Genomic DNA, 20,323 nt, shown 5'->3' on the forward strand with positions numbered 1-20,323 from the left:
ATTTCCGCTGCTCAATATTTGTGGGATGATCAATATATATATAAATATTCAAGTATATATATATATATATATGTACCTATATGTGCATATATACTATATACCTAAATGTTATCGTACTAAGATACAATATCGTTATTATTTTATGGTGGTTCACTCTCATAAAACAGTCGACTTGCGATAAAAAAATTTGAACTCGAAATTTACTTTAAAACTAAGTGCGCTAGGTATTAAAAAAAAGTTTTTTTTTGTCCAAAAATTTTCTTTTTCTATAATCTACAGATTTTAAGCAAAAAAAAATAAAAATAAAATTTTCGCTCCACCGTACTATAAAATTTATTTTCTATTTAATATTTGCTAGAATTCCAAATCTTATAACACTCACAAAGCCAGATCACTATATAACCCGTTTGATTGTCAGGCACGCTATTTCCCCAGCGCAGTCATTCAAGTATTTCATTTCATTTACAAAATACCAATGAATCTAATTGCTGAACACCTTACCTTACAATTTAAAAAATTTTATTATTTGACCCGGAATTCCTAAAAAAAAACGTTATCACGTATTTTAGTAATAAATATTGATTGACTCATGGCGTGTTCCCCATGGTGAACCACACCACGGTAATGAGAAAACGATGAGTATGATTTTTGACGACTTCGATGTGTTGTTGGCGGTTTCGGTTCATTTTTGAAACGCCATTCGATAGATTGTTGCACAGTAACGTCTTCAGCTACGTTTTTGCAAAGAGATTCAAGTCTTTAGGTTCGAATCTAGCATTAACACACTTCATACCCAAAATATTAAGTGATACTAGATGTTGAGATCTTCTACTATCTCTTTGATACCAACATTCGGTATTGTCATTAAGAGAGAGGGATGGGCGAATTGCAAGAGGCAAAATGACTTCACGACTTTTACTAAATGCTTTGTGACACTCAAATTTCTATGTTCGTGTTAAATTAGACTCTTTAAAATACTTCTGCAACATTTTTAACAATTCCGTAGCCATGATTCCATTGCGAACACAAAATAGCAAGCAAACTCGTTGTTCAATTTTTTTTGAAAAGTTTGTACCTATCGATTCGGTTTGCGTGCGCTGTTTATATGTACCAGTCTTAAATAAGAAATTTTCTGTATTAAATTTAAAAAATTTGGCAGATACTTTAAAATAATATAAAATATCACACGTATATTTTTAAAAACAGCGAATATACTTGTATATTAATGTGTAATATGTAATATTTGTCAAATTTTTTCAAAATTATTATTACAAAAAATCCAAAATGTGAGTTTAAGAACCTGTTTTTCGATTAATGCTTTAAAATGAGTGGGCCTTTGGCAAAATATCTGATAACTTAAAAAAAGAGTAAATGAAACATAATCATCTCAGCTGTGACTGCGGCTGCGGCTGCTACTACTCAAGCGCTTAATTCCGGTTTCTGCAGCCGCTTCAACTCATCAAAGAACTGTTATTTAGCTCAGTTTATGTCATATTTTTTAAAATAATTTATATACATACACTTACAAATGTTGAACATATGTTAAGCTACTTCAAATCACATCAAACTACCTAGAATGTACATTATGGGAAACTTGACTGCAATAACTACCCACAAATAGAGTGCACATTCCAAAACAGTTTTCGTAATGCAACTAAAAATAATTCACAAATTTGAAATTCAATATTATTGACTTCACACAGTGTCGTTGGCGTCGTTCCGCCAACAATTCACAATTGGCATCTTGAAAATGTCAACGCGAACGCCAATATGAAACAGCAGTCAGAAGATAGCAGGAAAACGCAAAACGACCAAAAGCAGCTAGACCCGGCCAAGTGAGGATAGACGACAAGACCAGACAGCGTACTGGCTGAGACCACACAAAAGTGCCAAAAGCGCAGACTTGCCTGCATATTTCAGCACAAACAAACATGTATACCAACATAAATCCGTCCATAATATTCGTTTAAATGAGCAAATGATGTAATCATTTTGGCGCTGATTTATTTTAAGGTGCAGCAGACAGTACGCGCTCAGCTACGAATAGCACCTACGACAAAAAACAAGTACGATTTTATGAGCAAGTGCTATTAAAGCTTAAAAGCATCAAATCAAAATTTGTATTGAATGAACGGTAAACATGTGCATATTTACAAATCTTGCCATGAAAACCCAAAACAACAACTTAACCTTAATCCACACATTTACAAGCAAATGCTGCCTTAAGAGCATGTCCGCGAAAAGCGTTCTAAACTCGGTTGGGAGCAAATTATTTGATTTCATTACTGCGTGCTCTTTGATTTTTTGCTTGCAAATTGCATTAAAACAATTTGAGAGCATAGCGAAGTTATAACCGATTCGTTTAAATGTCGCCACAAAATTACAGAACAGAATTACGGAACAGGGTTTATAAAGTTTTACACGAAGTTCGTAAAACCCAAACGAAATCGGAGAATCCATTATTTTTCCAATAGATGGCATTATTTATCTGTATCTCGCGTTGTATAAGTCCGATCGGGTTCGGCTAAATGGCGTTAGAAAGATGACATTTCGTACTAAAAAAACTTTTCCGACAGTTTTGTGATTGATTGATTAGTTTTGTTTGAGCGCGCGTCAAAGACGGACACTTGTAAAGAGAAAATAGCTATATTTTATAGTTTTTCTTCGATAAGAACGAAAACGCAAGCCAGGCGGCTGAAAATGTGAATAGCGTTTATGGTCCAGATACTGTAACAGCTAATCACGCGACATTTTAGTTTCGTAGATTTCGTTCCGGTAATTTCGTTGTCAAAGATGCACCACACTCTGTTAGACCAATTATCGAAAAAATCGATCAAATAATGGAAATCGCCGAGACCAAAAACAGTTTGGAACGATTTAAATAGACTGGATACGAAAAGTAACAATTAAAGCATTCCCTTTCATGCAAAAATAATGAATTTCTTTTTACTACACCATATATAATATTAAACAAAAAAAAAAAATATATATATATATATGTATATACATATATGACGCAGGACGAACTGAGCCAATTCCATCTGTCTGTGCGTACTTGTCCTTCACTTTATGAGATATCGATATGGTTTTTCACACCATCCCAAAAAGCTGCTTATTTATTGGAACCGCCGATATCAGACCACTATAGCATATATGTAGCTATATTTCTCAATTTTGAGGCGACATATACACTTGTGAATTTCAAATAATCGATTTATTCTCTATATATATTGGGGAATATTCTCCAAAAATTTTGAATTTGAACTGGAATTTTAAGAATTTTGCAACTTAATACAGGTACATAATCGGTTCCCAACACTTTAAACGCGTTTTTCTCGAAACGTTGTTTTCAGAGTCATTGAGGAAAATTCCCGCGAAATCACTAGACCTATCGACTAGAAGTTTTCGCACGATCTTCTTAGAAGTATTTATCAGGTAATGACAAAATATTACATTTTTGATAAAAATTTTGATTTTTTAAGCCATTTTTAAGTTTGAAATTTTTACACAAAACGACTTTTTTGGGAAGCCCGAACATCAAAAGCGGTTGTATCAAGCTATGGAATTTCTTTCTTAACTAAAATTTTACTTTATAATTCAACGTAAGGTAGGCACGCACCTCAGTTATTTTAAATTGATCTGGCTATAATTACTCTCAAAGGCTCTCACTCAAACTTCTTCTTCTTCTTACTTTTTGAAATAATTGACAATATTCAACCACAACAACAATAGAATATGTTTTAATTTTCTTAACAGTTATGGTAAAATAAAAAAATAAAACAAATATGAAAAGTAGAACCACCCTAACGTATTAGCAAAGGTTCATGTTAACTGCAGCCCACTTGTCGCGTATTGTTTATGGCGCCCTTCGGCAAGTGTCGATGCTTCGAGACGCACATAAATTTCAGGTGACGGAAGTGCACTAGCTGGCGGGCAGTCATTGCAACTGCTTTTGGTAATGTGATGTGACTTGCGCTGTAGCACTTTTAGCACTTAACACACGCCTACCTGGCGACGTGTAACCGATTTATAATACAACTTGCAGCACTGCAACGGCTTTTTGTAAACATGTATTTCATGCGCATTTATTTCCTTTGCTTTTACAGTTTGGGCATCCTGCCGCCATTGCCCACGTCCGGCGGTGGCAGCGGCAGCAGCAGCAATGGCAAATCTGCAGCCCACATGTCTAGCAATGGTCACAGCAACGAACACAACAACAACAAGTCCAAACATTACTTGTCACAACAACAGCAATCACAACTGCTACATCAGCAACAACAACAACAGCGCCGCCATGACTCGTCACCGAAACGATTTAGCTCGTCGCTAGGCAGCGATACCGGCAATAGTACACGCGAATCTGAATGCAGCGAAGAACATAGCGGCGGCTCACCCGTTTCACGTTCACCGCCGGTCACGGCGACCACAAAACCACTGCCACTGCCACAGCCCACTAGCGAGCTATTCGACTCCTTAGCCGCTGAGCTGCGTGCCAAATTGAATGGTAATGGACCGCCTTTGTTACTGCCGCCACGCGACTACGACACCGTACATCGTTCCAAGGGTAATTTGACAGCCATCGAGCTGCGTCGCTGTCGCAATGCATTGATTGTGGGCGGCGCTACACCCAATGAGACAGCAGTGCCTGTCGGTGGCAAGCAGGTCTCTTCGCGCGGCTCATCGGGCATCGGTTCTGATTTGGCGCCAAGTCCAGAGCGACAGGATTTGAACAGTTCGAGTGGTAAGTTAAGCGGAGTTAAATTCTATTGAAATAATTTACTCACATCACTTTCTGTTTCTCTCTCTTTCTTCTTGCGCAGAGGATGAGCAATGGTCGAATGAAGCTGATAACTCAGTGATTGCGCTCAAACCATCACAAATCGCAATGGAACGTTCACCGCCTATAATTCCACATCATCCGCAGTTGAATCGCAAGAGCGCCGTTCAACCACCAAAAGATAGTTATTTGCGTGATTTACCTGCTAAACCATATACGCCGCGTCAAAGCGCGCATCGCGAAAAAATCGCCGGACCCACACATGAACGTGATACGCGTTCAAAGACCCCCTCGAACACGAGCTGGTCGCGCGAGGATGAAATTAAACCAATTATAATGCGTCCTGCGGATTACGATGCGAAATTTAATCGCGTCATGCAAGCCGAAACCAAACAGGATTATCATCGACGCGCCGATGGTGGCGGTGGAGGTGGCGTTAGTAGCAATAGAGAACGCGAACGTGAGCGTGAACATCCGAAACTGCGCGACACTGACAAATACAATGAAATCAATCGTTTGTTGAACAAAAAACTTTCACTGGAACGGGAAACGCCAGATCCGCGTTTTGTCAAACACAAACTGGATGATGCTGAGGAATTTAATGACTCGGATCCAGCTAGCGATCATATGCCCGTGCATCCGTCCTCCAACTATCGCAAGGAAAACTTAACAGATAAACAGAAATTCATCGAATACGCCGCAAAGAAACAGTCCAAGTCATATGCTGTCGACGAAGCACAGCGCTATGGCGGTCGTCATCGTTATGCCGATCCAGCCGATCTGCCTTTTGAACAAACCGCAAGCCATAACAAATATGCGGCTGCTCATCGTAGTACACACTCGCCAGAGCGTTCGGAATTAAGCCACACACGCAGCAGTGAACGCGAGCGAGAGCCAGAACGTTTGCGCGAACGCGAACGTGAAAGGGAGCGTGACCGGGAGCGTGAGAACGAGCGCAAGCAATATTCGCGCAGCAATGAGCGTAATCCATACCGCGAACCCGAAAGCCTACCCTACATTCAGAGTATGGAGAAGATGATGAAATCATCCGCCATGCGTTATAAGGCTTTTGATGGTGCAGTGGAACCGGCGGCAGTAGCGCCACCGAAGGAAGAGCTGCACGCAAAACTCAGTTCGCAACATAGCAAATCATCATTTACAAAGCGCGTCAATGATGACGGCCGACCACTGGAGTATGCACACTCAAATGGACGATCCGATGTCACACCCAAGGACCGGTTCAAGGATGCCAAGGACAAATTCCGCGCTATGGAATGCACCGGTAGTCGCTACGATCTGGCCGAAGAGAAAGACATCACCAATTATAGACCACGAAAACGCGGCTCAGTTGAGCGAGCAGATGGCGGACGTTCATATGCTGACTGGAGTGATGAAGAACGCCTTGATGACTCACCGCCACCACCGCCAATCGCTGCACGTTCGCGCTCACGATCACGCGGTCAACTCTGGGAGGAGAGCAACATGCCACCATCCCGCGAAATGATGCCACCACGTGAACATCATTTGCGCGAACATGGCCGAGAGCGTCCCTTCCAAGAATACGCGCCAGAACGCACGCATACACGTGAATCGGCAGGAAAACGAAATGACGCGCATCGCATCATGCGTGAACGCTCCAGCGACATGACAGATGGTCGTGATCCCTACCGTGATGCCTATCGTTATGAGCAGCGCGCCGTGCATGATCACTCACGGGATACCCCACATACACGCGACGAACGCGAGCGACATCGCGAACCATTGAGACGTGAATACTCACCTGATGTGCGCGCAGCAGGTGCGCCAGAACATCGCGCGAATCGTCGGCAAACTGAAAAACATACAGATTACTATCCTTCACCCACACCGCCGCCACCCACAACCGGTGCGCCGATACCCAATCCAAAAGGTATCGCCAATCTTACGAAGGGCTATCGTCACAGTTACGCGGAGCCGGTGTTTGCGCGCGCCGGTGGGCGTGTTGGCTTGGCGGCCGTGAACCCATACTAAAAGAATTTGTCGAAAATGGGTTTTGTGGTTTATTTGGATATACATACTTGGTTTCACTGTAATATTACTAATAATATACTAATTTAGCATAAGTATTGAAAAGCAGAGAAATTTTAATGCTGCACACCAGCAAGTATTTCGTAAATTGTTTACAGTTAATGAACAATTTGTAATTTGTGAAAAGCTAATTGAAATTTCTCAAATATTTTTAACCATATATTGTATCAAATTTATAAATAATCGACGTATTTACTTATTTCCAGCACTTTAGAGCGTTTAAAAAATGTTTTAAGCATTGCTGGAATATACATATGTCTCTAAAAGTTTAGTCAAAAAATCTTTACCGATAATGTGCCTTTTTATACGAACAAACTAGTTAAATTTATCGAGAAATCAACGAAAATTAATTAAAGAAAAAAATAATTCCAAATTGTTGTATAGATACGTACTTACAAATATTTAAATTCATGTCCGTATGTATGAATATTTCAATGTCTATATATATGTATGTATTTTTAATAATAATTTTTACACATTTTACAATTCCTCTGCATAAAATGTATCATAATCTGTATTTTTCTTCAACTGATTTGATTGGTTATTACTTTGAAGAATAAATGTTATTTTACGACCCAAATTGAAAGTGTTATGTTGAAATGTAACTTGCAAATTTCAATAAAGAAGTCTAGTTGATATATCTAATCCATTTATTATGTGTTTTATTATAAATCACACGAAAATCAACCTGCAGGTGAGAAAATAAGAAAAACCCCTCAGAGTATGCAACGCTTCTGCTGCGCAGTAAATGTGCTCAAACGCCAAATTTCAGCAACTCCCAATTACACCAGGCGCGCAGAAATGCACAGCAAGCAGCCGCGCCTGAAAAATAACGTCTGCTGAATTCGTAATTTGTAAAACCTGCATATGCATCAGGCGCCCATAATCGAAAGCAAGGTGCCACTGGAAGGATCGTGGCGATTTTTGTTTTTGGATTTGTATCCGAACCGAGTGATGCCAGATATTTTAAAACGAAATACTGCATTTAACAAGTATTTAGAAAAAAATTGTAAAACAAAGGAAAACGTTATTTGTCAAATATGCATTTTATTTTTAAAATATTTTCGCTAAATATACAAATATATAAATAAATTATAAAATGAATTGAACACAAATTTAATTAGTTGCGTAGAGTAAGCAGACCAATAGCTAATTTTCTATTTGTAATTTTCTGCAATAGGTAAAAATTATGTAGCCAATAACAGCCTAACAAAATTGTCATTTTAATCCGTTTTAAACCGGTCCCTTTCTCCATAAAATGTGCATTTGTGAGCAATAGGATCTGAAAAAACAGAAGATGTTTAAAACTTCAATTAAATTAATTTAATTTTTGTTTTTAATAAATTTTATTTTTCATTTAGTTATTTCAACGTGCATACTTATAAGAATATCTCTTATTTTTAATATCAAAACTTTGAATATCTTTGGCTCACTTATAAAAGCTGCAAGTAAAACACAGATGACAATTTATGCTTGTTCAAATATTATTTAATTTGTATAATATTTTTGTAATTACTACACGCATTTTGTGTTTATTACTAATGAACAAGAAATTTGCAAAATGATCACAGTAACTGTAAACTAGCCGCCCGACTTGTCGTTTCTATTCATTATCCGAAATTAGAGTTGCCATATTCTAAATTTTATTTAATTGCAATTTAGAAATCTTTGAGACTACTTTTATTGCGTTATTCTTATCATTAGAAAAATTTGGCATTTTACACATTATTTGGTGTACATCTATCTTTTATCTATTTTTTTTTAATTATTCTAATTATATGTATCTAATGGCATATATTTTGCAAATGTTGCAAAATAATAATGGGGTAATTTTGAATTAAAGCGAAACACTGCTGGATGACAGTCTAAGGAGACGCCAACAGCTGATCGTCAGTTTTCTAATTTATAAACAATTCTATAGTTAACGCCGATTCGAGCATTATAATGTCAACAAATGGTAATTATTAACAATAACGCATAACTATTTCAGTGCCACTTGTATTGAACAATTTTTAATTCCTGAAGGTAGAGAACCGGTGGCTAAAAAGCCGAAGATAGAGCAAAAGCTGGCCACAAATGGCAAGATGAAGGAAGAGCATGATGAGTACGGTAAGAACCAAGCAATGCGTTTGTTTTGTTGAAAATATTACACATTTTACTGAATTAATTACAGAACTTGAACCGTCTGCTTTCAATCCAAAGTATCGTGTCTGTCCATATCTGGATACAATTAACCGCCACCTACTAGATTTTGATTTTGAAAAGTTGTGTTCAATCTCGCTAACGCGCATAAACGTTTACGCCTGTCTGGTTTGTGGCAAATATTTCCAAGGGCGCGGCACAAATACGCACGCTTATACACATTCCGTATCGGAGGCGCATCATGTTTTTCTCAATCTACAAACACTACGCTTCTATTGTCTGCCAGATAATTATGAAATTATTGACTCTTCGCTAGACGATATCAAATATGTACTGAATCCCACTTTTGAACCAAAAGATATAAGACAGCTGGATCGCTCTGAACCGAAGTACTCGCGTACAGTCGACGGTACGCTTTATCTACCCGGTGTGGTTGGTTTGAATAATATAAAAGCGAACGACTATTGTAATGTTGTGCTGCACGCGCTATCACACGTGGGTCCTTTACGCGATTACTACCTGCGTGAGCAGAATTATGCCAAAATAAAAAGACCACCAGGTGATTCGATCTTCAATCTAGTGCAACGTTTCGGTGAACTGATGCGAAAAATGTGGAATCCACGAAATTTTAAAGCGCACGTGTCGCCACACGAAATGTTGCAGGCCGTAGTGTTGTGGTCCAATAAAAGTTTTCAAATAACGGAACAAGGTGATCCCATCGACTTTCTATCTTGGTTCTTGCATACGCTACATCGCGCACTAAAAGGCAACAAAAAGCCTGATTCATCGATCATACACAAAATCTTTTTAGGTGAAATGAAAATTTTTACGCGCAAAATTCCGCCAGTAGAGTTGGATGATACGCAGAAATCGTTACTTTTAGCTACAGAGGAATATCAGGAGAAATGTGAAGATTCTAATTTTCTATATCTTACTTGTGACCTGCCACCGCCACCACTGTTCACGGACGAATTTCGTGAAAATATCATACCACAAGTTAATCTTTATCAATTGCTAGCGAAATTCAATGGCACCACCGAAAAGGAATATAACACGTACAAAGATAACTTTTTGAAGCGCTTCGAAATCACACGTTTGCCACAGTACATTATACTATATATCAAACGTTTCACAAAGAATACCTTCTTCCTGGAGAAAAATCCAACGATTGTCAATTTTCCGATTAAGTAAGCAGTTGTATTACTTATTTATTATTAGTTTATAAATTTTATAATCTTAAATAATTGCAGGAACGTGGACTTTGGCGATATTTTGTCAATGAAGAACCGAGAACAACTGAAAAATACCAAATATAATTTGGTAGCAAATATTGTGCATGATGGTGAGCCGAAAAAGGGCACTTATCGTGCGCACATTTTACATAAAGCCAATGGGCAGTGGTATGAAATGCAAGATTTGCATGTAACGGAAATTTTGCCACCCATGATCACACTGACAGAGTCATACATACAGATTTATGAACGAAATAATGATTGATCGAATGTGGCATGTGTATGTAAATTGCAAGCCACTTAGTTAAGTAAATGTATTTAATTAAATTTGTATTATAAGAAATTTAATTTGAAATATGCAAGTTTTTGTAATTAAAAAAGACAAAAGCAACACAGATGTATTGTTAATTTTTATACATTTTAAGTTAATTTCACAGCAAAGCAAAAATGTAAGCGATAATTTATTATTTATTTAGGAAACCTCAAATTTGAATGAATGACAAAGTTAAGCGCATGCGTTGGCCTGCCTACATCTATTACTATTTAACTGACGTTTGTAACACCGTCAACGCTTTCACTTTCTACACACACTATTTTCCTTGACCGCTACGGGTGTATGAGGCATGTGGCGACAAAAAAATCGATCCAATTGCTCAAAATAAAGGTTGTAACGACGACATCACGCAACGTACGCAACGTGAATTTCTTTACGCCTAAATCAAATTAAATCAAAACTAAACTGCAATAACGAAATGGCAGAAGGCACCTACGAATACGAGTGTATGAGAGCAGAGTTGTTAGGCATAGAAAAACCTAACGAGGAGGAATTCGAGAAGGCGCGCGCCGAGCGCTTGAGACGTGAACAAGAGGAATTAGAAGCCGCCGAGGCTGCGGTAATGAACTGCAATTTACGCACAAACACACATACATACATACATGCACTTAGTATGCAATATATTATATGCAAGGACATTTTTATTTTTAGCTTCTAGAGCAGCAGGAAGACCAAATGCGTAATGTAGGTGGGCGTTTGGATGAGTTGAATACAATATTATCATCCACACAACAGAAATTAAATCGTTTCAAGCAAACAGCTTGTGGTAGCCTATCAAATATTTTTGCCAGAGGCTCAGTAGATTTGCCAGACGGTACACCCTCTACCTCCGCGACAGCTAGTCGACGCAATACCACCGCAACGGGAGGCGGCACTAGTGGTCAACATAATGATGAGAAGAGCGACTCCGATACAAATAGTACACTGGATCTTGATAATGTGCGAGATCAAGAAATTGAGGGTGAAATACAACCCGTCATACCAACGGAGAAAATTCGGGCAGCAAAAATGGATATACAGAAAAAAATGACTTCACACTTAGACAAATTAGACTTGTTAATTAACAAGGCCGATAATGCGGAAATTTCAATGTCGGAACAAACTAAACAAATGAGTCGCATGGCAAAGTAAAGTGCTGAATGAATTAATAGGGACGGTAAACTAGCAGAAGAGCAAATACATATATGAATAGTTATTCTTATTTTAAGCTTAGAGGATGTTGTGAAAAGTGAAGGAAATAATTTAAGTATATTCAAATATATGTATATTAATTTGTGTATATCAACAGCTATCCCAAAATAATTACAAAATATCGGTGGTAAAATAGGAGAATTCTAAATAGCATTTATGGCAGAAATGAGGGAAGAAAGGAGAAGCATACACCCATTTGTTTAATATTAATTTGTCTGCATGAGCAATAACAACAAAGTGATAAAATAAAATATAATAGTTAAAAAAAGGGCTTCTAAAGCAAAACAAGTAATAATAATTGCATAAGATATCCATTAATATCAATTGTAAAACGTAAACTTCCCTGTAATTAACTAGGGTTAACTCATATATGACACCAAAATACTTAGAAAACCAAAAACATAAAAAACAAAAGCAAAAGAAAACCAAAACAAAAATCATAAACACTTTAAATGATTGAATTACGATGAAGGCTAATGGATTGAAACATGATTGAAATTTAAAATATTTAAAAAAGTTTGACACCATAAACAACCAACCAACGACAACTTTCCATTTAATTTTCTTTGTTAACAATTTCTTTCAAATTTTGCAAACATATTCGCGCATAGAAGATTTCGTTTTTTTACATTTTTCTGTAATCGCTTGAAGGAGTCGAGTATATTCCCAACTATCGTCATAAAAGAACAAATCACAAAAACCAAAGTCATGCAAACTGGAGGCGGCGGTGATCCTACGAATTCACCGAAACATGATTGTCAAAGTGAGCATTTTAGTTTGTAAACAAAAAATTCTAAATTTTTTTGAACTGTAAATTTTTCGAGCATTAATTTTTTTTTTATTAGAATTCCATTAGTTTTCGACGAATATCATTGCCTTTAAATATATCGGGGAATTATAAACAATTAATGTTATAAAGTAAAACTTATCAAATGTCTTAAAGAGTTGCATCTAAAATTATACCCTCTTGATTGTGTTAGGATTTTAAATTAAAGACAAATCATACTAGTTAAATGTTAATTACAATCTTAGCCAAGTAAGCGTATTGCAAGTTCTTGAACATAAATAAACAAGTATATAAGTATATACATATACTGACACATAGATATTTAAATCGGCCGTTATAATTACACAATATGTGGTACTGTTTATCACAACGAAATATCTATATACATATCATGTCATTATTTAAGTTTCTTTCTCTAATCTACATAGAATATATAACTCAGTTGAAAATGGTCGTGCGTATAGCGGTACAATTCAGGAAGCAATAAAGCATTTTCGTCCAACTCCTCTAGTAGTGTGCCGAAAAGTGTCGGTGATACTTTTAGCACATGTATAGACATATCCTCTTTCCAGCTTTTTAACAGTATGCTATCGCTGCTAATACTACTGGCACTGTTAGTCTCACCACTATCGTTGTCTCCTATTTTGTCATCACCTCCACCTTCATCTTCTGTTTCATCTAGCAGTCTGTAAAGTAGTTTAAAACTTTTGCATTGCTCAAGTTGCACTTGCAGCACATTATTATTATTATGGCTACCATGAGCCAATGGGTTCATGTTACGCAGCACCTGCAATTGTTTTTCCAGCACTTGTAAAAGCAGATATTTACGTTTTCGGCACGGAAAGGTGGCTTCTAGCAAAACTTTACAAAAGTGCATCTGTTGAAGCAATGGTTCGCCAACAACATCTGTAACTAATGTATCGTCAATAATTTTAAGTAAAAGCTGACATGTTGGTGTGACTTTTTCGTTAACAACACTTATTATTGTATCGTCCTTATCGTTATGTTGGCATTTTAAGAGTAATGTGTCCATCCATAATTTCATTGCATTATCGTTGAGTATATTTTCTCCCAGGTACTGCAAACATCGCCGACAGTAAACATGTTTATCCTTCATTTTAACTTGCTGTTGTACCAACTCCATATTAAGTACAACAAATTGAAAGCCATAAAAGAAGTCAGTAAGTTGTGGCACCAAGACTTCTTCAAATTTTGGTCCATGATGACAAAAAAATTCGTTCACGTCTATAGATCCAGAGGGAAATTCACGAACTCTTTGGCATTGAAGTGTAGTACTCAGTTCACATTTGCAATTCTTGCACAAAACTATGTGCTGGCTGCCTTCTTCGATATTTGGCTTTGGAGTTATATATATTTTCCTTTTATTATCTATTCGATTTTCTGTATTATCTGTAGTAACTTGGGCAGGTTCATTGGTTATAGTTAAACGAAAACTGGCATTGCACTCTTCTACAGTCAAGTTACTTATAGTACGTGCTTCCGCGGTAAAAAATTTACCGAGCGTCACCCGGGTCGCTGTGGAGTATTCTCGAAAGGTCAATGCATCGTTTTCTACAACAATTTTTAAGAATTCCGTTTCGGTGAGACTATGGTCAAACTGGAGGAATACATTGGCACAACGCAGGTTATGGCGCACCTCCACACAAACGTACCGCAGAGACATGCTCTGCAAACGACTTCACAAATAACAACTTCGAAACATTAATTTATATAAAACAAAATTGGATATTACTGTTATTTATTTTATGAAAACCAATTTGACAGGCGAATTGTTTACGTTTACTTTTTTTCTACAACTCCTGCTTGACAATTCTAAAAATGCAAATTCGCGTTTTTAATGACATTTGCCTTTGTTTAATGAGTGGTGCCAGTGTGTGATTAAATAAAAGGAAAGGGCTGCCACTGAGGTAAACTTTTTTCTAGTAAGTTTATTCTTAAACGCTGAAATTAACAATATTATGCTTCTAAACTCGAGTAAATGATATAAAATTGTATACATACATATATGCAAATAAAATTTAAAAATGCACTAAATAATTACTTAAATAAATTACAAGAGAGTAAATATGTAATTTGATACAATCTGGGAATGGACTCTTTATCATATATTATTACTAAAACAGTATTATTCAGAATTTCTAAAGGCTTATTCAGTAATATTATTAGTTTAAAAACATTAATTAAATTTTAAAAAAAATTTAATTAACTTTAATCCCGCGGTCCGGGAAAATTTTGCAAACATGCACTACTAACGCGGGCGCCTTTGTCAAAGTGTATATATTTTTGAGTTTCTTAAGCGATTGTTGTGTCGTTTTCGGTCGCGCAGCTCATTTTGTTGTTGACTTGCTTATCGTGGAAGTAAAAGTGATTTATTTCTTTTTATTTGTATTCCCCGTTTTGGTGTTAGCCCGAAAATTATTAAGCTAAAAGTGCATTTACTTAACCGTTGTAACATATTTCATTTACTAAGTTAAACGTTTTATATCCCAACAAAAAAGGAAAATGTGTAAGTAAATTTATGTGCTATTAATTAAGTACATTATGAAATCAACTACACACACGTAAGCCACAGCAAAAGGAAAAGGAAGGCGTACATTGAAAATTATATCCTTTTTTTTTGCTTACAAGTAAAGAGCTGTGAAAATGAAAGTAGCATTGCTGGATATTGAAAGTAAAATTTCACTGAAACTTCGCGAAGTGAATTGCTATTTTACTTTGCTTCCGTTGTATGTTGCGGCCGCATTTCATTGCTTTCTTTACATACATACATACGTGTATGTGTTTTATTAATTTCTTTCCATTATGCCTTGAGCTTTGCTTAGATGAATTTTCAAGACGATGACATCGTCAAAAGCAACAGCACCTTTGATAGTGTTGGTATAGGGTATTGAAGAGCCAATTTCAGCCAGCTTCGTGACGCCAACTGGCTCTGGCTCTTTGTTCAGCAGCCACACCCCCCGCTTGCGCTGGCACTATGTAGAAATTAATTTCCAAATAGCTGGGGTGCAACCACATTCATTCACTATACATACGAACATACATATTATATATACAACGCGTTCATATGTTTTAGGAGCCCTTTGTTTACTCACTTTTGTTTTTATATTTTGTCTTGCTGCTTCAATTATAGCTGTACGATCACAGTTTAGGAGCACTCTACTGCCCGATTTCGCCGTATTAAAATAGTTTTTTGTTTTTGTCTGTTGCTGTTCTTTCCTGATATTGACGTGCAAATCAAAAAACTGGTTTTCATTTATAACGGTTGCACTCGGCTGTAATATACGGGCATACACATGTCGAATCTTTACCGGCAGCTGTGGTGGAAACGACAATTGAAACACTTTTTTGGTACTGGTATTTACAATCAATACGTTGCGGTCTCGTCGCCACCAGCGTAAAATATTAAAATTTTTTTGTTATGCTTTGGGCATTATTTTGTAGTAGGTGATTGCATCTATTATTTCGACTTAATGTTGTCAAAATGAACTATTGGTAATAAAACTATGTCGAACTGATCGATTGGTATGCAACGCCCCACACTGTAATTTTTTATACTAAAATTTTTGCATATTAAGTTTGTGCAATATCTTTTGATTCATTTACTTATTGTTAAAGTCGCATTGTTGTGTTTGTATTATTTGTCATTTCTATGCTTGCATTATTTATTTTCCTTCAGCTGCTGACTTGTTTATAGCTGTTTGTAAATACTGGCGTTTATTTATGTATTTGAGAAATATCTCATTTGAAAATCTTCGCAAAACTTCGTTAGATTATTATTTTGCAGTTTATTACTTACACAAGTTAATTCTCTATATTGTGGAAATTTTTCTTTAGTACTAACTGAGCGTAGGTTTTTGTTTAAAGAGCGATGATTTTGTGAACAATGTTAATTGGCGGTGCTAAAGTCATCCCACAATGCATTTTAAGATTTCATCGCATTTTATGACTAAATTATTTTTCACTCAGTGTATTTGTATACAGATTTATTATTTTTAAGTTATGAAGTACTGATTTAAATATATTTTCAGCTAAAATTACAATTGAGTTTTGAAGATGGTGATTGAAAATATTCATAATATTATTAGGAAAAGACAATAACATGAACAAAAATTGTATAAATATATATTTACATACGTAAATTTGGATGCAGGGTCCAGAAGGAAACGTCGGAGAACCTATAAAATTTATATATATATATAATATAATTTATATATATATATATAGCGTGACGAGATGATTTGCATGTCCGTATGTCTGTCTGTTTGTATATACGCAAACTAGTCCCTTATTTTTTCAGATTTCGCTTTAAAATTTTGCACACGTTTTCTTCTAAGGAATCTACGTTGTTGGAACAGCCGATATCGGACCCATATACCATATAGCTGCTATACAAACTGAACGATCACATTAAAGTTCTTGTGTGGAAATTTTTTAGAAGTACTATCCTTCTGTGAAGAATATTCTAGCGTGCAACCGAAGTTAACCAAAGTTCTTTGGTTAAAAGGTTGTTGTTGTTGTTGTTGTTATAGCGGCAGAATTCTACCGAGTTGACAGTCCTTGGCCGGAATAAATCCGGGTCCGTTCCGGTTACGTAGACCCGACTGTCGTGGGAACGGGTGGTTAAAAGGTCGTTAGCTTCTCCTTGTGTGCATAAAAATTAAATACAATATTTGGATTGTTCTCCTTTTTATGGAACACACAAAACGCAGTTCAGATAAGATTATATGAATTGTTTATGCAACATTTTTATCAACCATTTACTAACATGACTTACATATTCATTTTCTACAACAGACTTGTTTTATCAGCCATTTGTAATCTCTGTGTTCTTTATATAAATTTGTACAGATTTTAATTAGCTATAAAATAGCTTTAATAGCAATATACGGAATTAAAATGAAAACAATAACAGATATAAAGTTAATTGCAACGCTAATACGCCCACATATCAGGCATATATACATTCCATAATTATTCCTACTGTTGTCATTTAAAAAAAAGCGAATTATTTATGTGGTTTTAACTCTAAAAATATATAATACTAAGTAATTACATATTTACGTATATAATATGTACATATGTATATTACTACAGCATCAAAATAAGTAATTACCACAAGTCTTGACTGCAGAAAAACAATTTTTAACGTAAATAATTGTAGACACATTTTGTTCCATGAGCGCAAAAACGAAATGACCTTGGGTTTCTGAAATTAAAAAATTTGTGCCACAATTTCTTGTTTTAGAAGTTTATTGATTTTCAACTGTACATTGGCAAAAAAAAAAGGTGAAGAGACAAAGAATAAACATAATAAATAAGAATGAAGCGAGCTGCACAAATAAGAAAATCATATGTTTCTGAATGTTTTTATGTACATGCATACGTATCATATATATCATATGATGATATGCAAGTTTCATGTACATAAATTATGGCAAACACAACCAAAATTTATTCTTTTTCAAATTTTCAACGCTTATCATACAAACAAAGCCAATTAGACGTTTAATCTTTTGCATATACCATATATATATATTTTTTTGGTTTATTTTTATATACCATTGCTATATGCATGAAAATGTGTTTGCCATCAATGGCTTGGTTTGACTTTTGACTGTTTGCGTTCGCCGTTTGTCGGGGGGGTCGGTCTCCATACAGTTGCACTACGTTTTACCTCTACGATACGACGTCAACAACTGTCAAACCGTTTGCCGACCATATTTACATACAAATACAAACTATTGGGCACTACTCGTGCAAATTACTCAACTGCCGCAACTCTATTTCCAGCCAACAACACTACTACTAGCTATCCAAATGCGATTACACCGCAGAAACTGGACAAATGGCGTAAGGACTTCTACAGCGAACCGAAGAACATTCTTGCACAGAATGTCTGCTCGCGCGTGGATCCATTTGATGTGTGCTTATCGCGCAAATCCCTCGAAAATACCAATCACATATTTACTTACAAGGTAAGCACAGACAATTGAAGCAAATTTAGACTTTTTTTAATAACACTTTGAATACTATTAATTTTTTGTTTTAGGTGGAAAGCGAAGGCAAACCTATTACCAATCAAAAGAGTTCCGGCCGATGTTGGCTTTTTGCTGCGCTGAATTGCATACGTCTGCCATTTATGAAAAGTTTAAATATAGATGAATTTGAATTTTCTCAGGGCTACCTATTTTATTGGGACAAAATTGAACGTTGCAATTATTTTCTCAATAATATTGTAAAGACGGCGAGGCGCAACGAAGTGGTGGACGGCCGTTTAGTGTCATTTTTATTAAATGTAATTTTTTATTACGGTTATTTTTAACACTGTATTGAGTTTAACTCTTTATTTGTTATTGTTTTACCAGGATCCAACATCAGATGGCGGCCAATGGGATATGTTAGTTAATTTAATAACCAAACATGGTTTAATGCCAAAGAAATGTTTTCCCGAGACTTACAGTTGTGAGGCGAGCATGCGCATGAATGCCATATTGAAGAGCAAGGTGTATATAATTATGAAAACCGCAAGAAACGGTTAATCAATTTTGTTTATTTTCTTTCAGCTACGTGAATATGCCAAAGTGTTACGTGATCTTTTGGATAAAGATCCTAGCGAGGAAGAGGTTGCTCAAAAGATTGATGAAATGATGGCTAGTATCTACAAGATAGTTGGTATCTGTTTGGGAATTCCCTCAGAACGCTTCACCTGGGAGTATTATGACAAATCCAAAGCTTATAACTCCATTGGACCAGTAACGCCGTTGGAGTTCTACGAAAACTATGTTAAAAATGTATTTAATGTGGAAAATAAGGTACATCAATTTAACTTTGCTCGTTAATGCTTTCAAAATAATTTATTCGATTTTATTTGATTCGGCAGGTATGTTTAGTAAATGATCCACGTCCATCCAGTTTTTACGACCAAACGTATACAGTGGATTGTCTTGGTAATGTGGTGGGTGGCCGCCCAGTGCTGTATAATAATCAACCGGTTGAGAAACTACTACAGCTGGTAGCTGAAAGTTTAAAAGCCGGTGAGGCTGTTTGGTTTGGTTGTGAAGTCAGTAAACGCTTTGCATCAAAGCAGGGCATTGAGGATTTGAATGTGTTAGTATTTAGTTTTAAAAAATATTGTAACATTCCGCATTAATACACATAACATATTTTCTGCTTTTAACAGGCATGACTTTAAACTAGTCTTTGATGTTGATATTCAAACGCCTTTGTCGAAGGCGGATCGCCTAATTTTTGGAGAATCAGCCATGACACATGCCATGTTATTCACTGCAGTATCCCTTGACGTAAGTTCAATATTTTCTATTAATATGAAATAATGTATCTATTTAAATACATAATAATTTGTCTGGTTTTCTCTTTAGGAAAATGGTGAAGTAAAAAAATTGCGGGTTGAAAACTCTTGGGGTGAAGACCGTGGTGAAAAGGGTTATCTGGTTATGACCGCTGAGTGGTTTAAGGAGTTCGGTTTCGAAGTTGTGATTGACAAGTCATTCGTACCACCCGAAATTCTTAAAGTTTTCGACATGGAACCAATTGTGCTTCCGGCTTGGGACCCAATGGGCACCCTAGCTTAATATACAAACACCTGAAATAAATGCGTAATACTTTTATACATATATATATTATACATAAATACATAAATATATATTAAATAGTTTGTGTACACTCGTCAAACAATGCAAAATAAATAAATGCTGTTTAAATATAATTCAAAATCAAAATATCTTGCCTTAGACATTAGTGTGAATTTTAGA

The 20,323-nt window shown here is 36.1% G+C and overlaps 5 protein-coding genes and 1 long non-coding RNA gene across 12 annotated transcripts in view; 4 read left to right on the forward strand and 2 right to left on the reverse strand.

Annotated features, from left to right (window-relative positions):
- LOC106625241 (peptidyl-prolyl cis-trans isomerase G) overlaps nucleotides 1-7,489 on the forward strand; it is a 123,758-nt gene extending 116,269 nt beyond the window's left edge. For all 6 annotated transcript variants that reach the window (XM_036356689.2, XM_036356692.2, XM_036356690.2 and 3 more), the window contains 2 exons: nucleotides 4,107-4,741; nucleotides 4,821-7,489. In XM_036356689.2, the coding sequence (XP_036212582.2) occupies nucleotides 4,107-4,741; nucleotides 4,821-6,787 (2,602 nt within the window). In that variant the 3' untranslated portion in view covers nucleotides 6,788-7,489. The remainder of the gene's footprint in view (nucleotides 1-4,106; nucleotides 4,742-4,820) is intronic.
- A 382-nt stretch (nucleotides 7,490-7,871) lies between these two features.
- Nucleotides 7,872-8,627, reverse strand: LOC118679787 (uncharacterized). Its single transcript, XR_004975291.2, has 2 exons — nucleotides 8,278-8,627; nucleotides 7,872-8,126 (listed from the first exon to the last, which is right to left on the reverse strand). It is a non-coding gene; the product is annotated as an uncharacterized lncRNA (long non-coding RNA).
- Nucleotides 8,628-8,695: 68 nt separating this feature from the next.
- Nucleotides 8,696-10,609, forward strand: Usp39 (ubiquitin specific protease 39). The gene is made up of 4 exons (XM_070109765.1): nucleotides 8,696-8,801; nucleotides 8,870-8,953; nucleotides 9,018-10,173; nucleotides 10,237-10,609. The coding sequence occupies exons 1-4, from the start codon at nucleotides 8,789-8,791 to the stop codon at nucleotides 10,481-10,483; spliced, it is 1,500 nt and encodes a 499-aa protein (XP_069965866.1). The 5' UTR covers nucleotides 8,696-8,788; the 3' UTR covers nucleotides 10,484-10,609.
- A 130-nt stretch (nucleotides 10,610-10,739) lies between these two features.
- Nucleotides 10,740-12,233, forward strand: LOC106625245 (uncharacterized). The gene is made up of 2 exons (XM_070109768.1): nucleotides 10,740-11,111; nucleotides 11,204-12,233. Exons 1-2 carry the CDS (start codon nucleotides 10,971-10,973, stop codon nucleotides 11,681-11,683), a joined length of 621 nt encoding a protein of 206 aa, XP_069965869.1. The 5' UTR covers nucleotides 10,740-10,970; the 3' UTR covers nucleotides 11,684-12,233.
- Nucleotides 12,234-12,752: 519 nt separating this feature from the next.
- On the reverse strand, nucleotides 12,753-14,540 carry LOC106625246 (uncharacterized). Its single transcript, XM_036356703.2, has one exon. It carries the CDS (start codon nucleotides 14,212-14,214, stop codon nucleotides 12,946-12,948), a length of 1,269 nt encoding a protein of 422 aa, XP_036212596.2. The 5' UTR covers nucleotides 14,215-14,540; the 3' UTR covers nucleotides 12,753-12,945.
- Nucleotides 14,541-14,846: 306 nt separating this feature from the next.
- LOC106625244 (bleomycin hydrolase) lies at nucleotides 14,847-20,290 on the forward strand. 2 transcript variants are annotated; one of them, XM_036356697.2, is made up of 8 exons: nucleotides 14,847-15,057; nucleotides 18,210-18,526; nucleotides 18,601-18,846; nucleotides 18,917-19,054; nucleotides 19,115-19,363; nucleotides 19,432-19,658; nucleotides 19,732-19,852; nucleotides 19,931-20,290. In XM_036356697.2, exons 1-8 carry the CDS (start codon nucleotides 15,054-15,056, stop codon nucleotides 20,141-20,143), a joined length of 1,515 nt encoding a protein of 504 aa, XP_036212590.1. In that variant the 5' UTR covers nucleotides 14,847-15,053; the 3' UTR covers nucleotides 20,144-20,290. The 2 variants fall into 2 exon arrangements, with proteins under 2 accessions (XP_036212590.1, XP_036212592.1); XM_036356699.2 differs by having other exon boundaries at nucleotides 18,342-18,526.
- The last annotated feature ends 33 nt before the right edge of the window (nucleotides 20,291-20,323 follow it).

Source organism: Bactrocera oleae, chromosome 5 (assembly GCF_042242935.1).
Source record: "Bactrocera oleae isolate idBacOlea1 chromosome 5, idBacOlea1, whole genome shotgun sequence".
NCBI lineage: Eukaryota > Metazoa > Arthropoda > Insecta > Diptera > Tephritidae > Bactrocera > Bactrocera oleae.